At 51.6% G+C, this 2,500-nt stretch overlaps 1 protein-coding gene across 1 annotated transcript in view; it reads right to left on the reverse strand.

Moving 5' to 3' along the window:
- Positions 1-156: 156 nt before the first annotated feature.
- Positions 157-2,500, reverse strand: part of LOC311371278 (protein kinase C-binding protein NELL2-like) — a gene marked incomplete at both ends in the record, with an annotated part of 12,396 nt that continues 10,052 nt past the window's right edge. Inside the window, 1 exon segment of the mRNA XM_084489438.1 lies at positions 157-211. Coding sequence (XP_084345564.1) covers positions 157-211 — 55 coding nt within the window.

Raw genomic sequence — 2,500 nt, forward strand, 5'->3', positions numbered from 1 at the left:
AGAAAAATGCTGTGGTTTCAGACGTCAGCTCACAGTACACACACCCAGACCTGGGAGGAAGAGATTCAGCCGTCTCCCCCCTCTGATGACGGCCAGGGAACGGGATAAAGACGCTGCCTCGCTGAATAAACGGTGTGCACTGCAGCACTTCGTCACCTTCCAAGACTTTATGTGCTTGTAGTACGAGCGGAGGATGCTCAGCACACTGCAGCTTAAGAAAACACATGCAGATACACCGAAAGACACAAGTTGATCAAGATTGAACTGCAGCATGTTTCTTAAGCGTGTTTCTTAGCGTGTTTCCTAAGCGTGTTTCATAAGCGTGTTTCTTAAGCGTGTTTCCTAAGCGTGTTTGCGCATGTGTTGTCAACTCGATGAAGATGAGTTGATCATCGAATTATGTTGACAACAAATGATGTTGTCAACATGATTAGCCTGCGTTGCGTCTATTCGCGTATGTTTCCTTAACCTGCGTTGTGCTGAGCTCTGAGGGCCACCGTAGAAGAAAGACTCAAAGACCACACACACACACACACACGCGCGCGCTCTCTATACATCCATCCCACGCACACACACACCCAGGGGAGTGACATAACAACAAAACAAGAAGGCAGCAAAGTAGACCCCACCGCCCACGCACAGCATAACCAACGGGCACAAAGAGAAGCCTTCAAACAAGTACAAACAACAAGTGAACACCCTACAACAGCGCAATGTCACCGCAAGCGTAACGCAACCCAACACACACAACCATACCGTGTTCCAGATCGCATGCTTAAGTCCATGCGTGGGTTGCCTTGACAGAAACGACCCCACCTCACACAGACACAACTAGACACGATCACCGAGTATCACAGTAGTACCGCAACGGCGCAAATAAAGGAAGGAGCGTTGAATCCGCGGCCGTAGCGTTGGGGAGCTCGGAGGGCCGGCAAATCCATCCGGAGCAACTCCCAACCCAATCATTTCCCAACCCAGTTTTCAATTCAATTCAATTCATTTGTATTTGTTTAGCCCACAATCACAGGTACAGTCTCCAAGGGCGTAACAGGCCGTGTGTTTATGACCCCCCCCCCCTGACCCTAGCCCCCCAGAGGGCAAGAAGAAACTCCCTCAATTAGAATTAGCAAGGAAGAAATCCTGAGAAAGAACCGTTTTCGCAACCATTCCTCATCATCCATCCATTCATCATCCTCTCCCTCACTCACCCATTCATCCACCACCAGCCAGCCAGCCCAACCCGAGTCACCCTCTTCACCGTGCACTGGCACGATACGATGAGACTTACTTAAGTACATATGACTGCATTATTTACTGTAATTGCACGTAATACCACGACCACTTGATCACTTTACATTCTGTTTACATTTCTGTACACATTTGTACATATTTTTTTACTTATCTTTCTTACTTATTTCATATATTTTTAATATCTATTGACTTCATATTTGTATTGTTGCTGCTATGTGTGTGTGTGTGTGTGTGTTGAGGTAGCCGAACATAATAACTTCACTCTTGTGTACAAAAAGAATGTAATAAAAAAACATTCTGACTCTGACTCACTGCTGGCAGCGGGCCCCAGTCTCCCTCTACACGTCATCATAGGGGGCAGACTGGCAGCGCACTCCGCTCTCTGTTCCCCTACTGGCTGCTTGTTCCCCCCCCCCCCCGCTCCCCCCCCCGCCGACTGATTGCGGGCCTGGCATCGGGGGTTAAAAGCACGGCTATCCCGATGGCTGGCGGATTCTCCCGCACACATCAATTGCATTAATCGGCAGGCCTAGCGCTGCAGTCGGCAGGCCTGCGTCACGCTGTGCCACGCCGGCACACCTCGCCTCTTTTGTGTGGAGTCTGTTGTACTACCAAGGGGCTGTGAAGCAGCGATTTCCCATGTGGGAACATTCTGACTTGTGCTTCCATTCACGCGTTGGTGGTTGGTGATTGGTTTTTTTTCCTCGTATTTCGTTAAGGTTAGGAGCAGAGTAGTCAGAGGACCCCGGCCGACTCACACACCTTTCATCTCTGGCTGGGAGTGAGACAGTGCGTCGTTCCCCCCGGAGTGAGATAGTGCGTCGTTCCCCCGGAGTGAGATAGTGCGTCGTTCCCCCGGAGTGAGATAGTGCGTCGTTCCCCCCGGAGTGAGATAGTGCGTCGTTCCCCCGGAGTTCCGTTCAGTTCGGGTTTTCTTTCTGTTTTGTTTCTATTTCCTTTGGTTGATTTAATGCCATCCCGCCATGTGTCACCTCTCACCCGGTCACCCTCTCACCCAGTCACCCTCTGACCCTCTCACCCGGTCACCCTCTCACCCAGTCACCCTCTGACCCTCTCACCCAGTCACCCTCTCACCCAGTCACCCTCTGACCCTCTCAGCAGTCACCCTCTGACCCTCTCACCCAGTCACCCTCTGACCCTCTCACCCTCTCACCGTGCACTGGCACTGGCTGGCAGCCCCCCCCAGTCACCCTCTCACCCTCTCACCCGGTATCCCTCTGACCCAGTC

This window comes from Micromesistius poutassou (genome assembly GCF_964030765.1).
Source record: "Micromesistius poutassou genome assembly, contig: SCAFFOLD_1247, whole genome shotgun sequence".
NCBI classification, from domain to species: domain Eukaryota; kingdom Metazoa; phylum Chordata; class Actinopteri; order Gadiformes; family Gadidae; genus Micromesistius; species Micromesistius poutassou.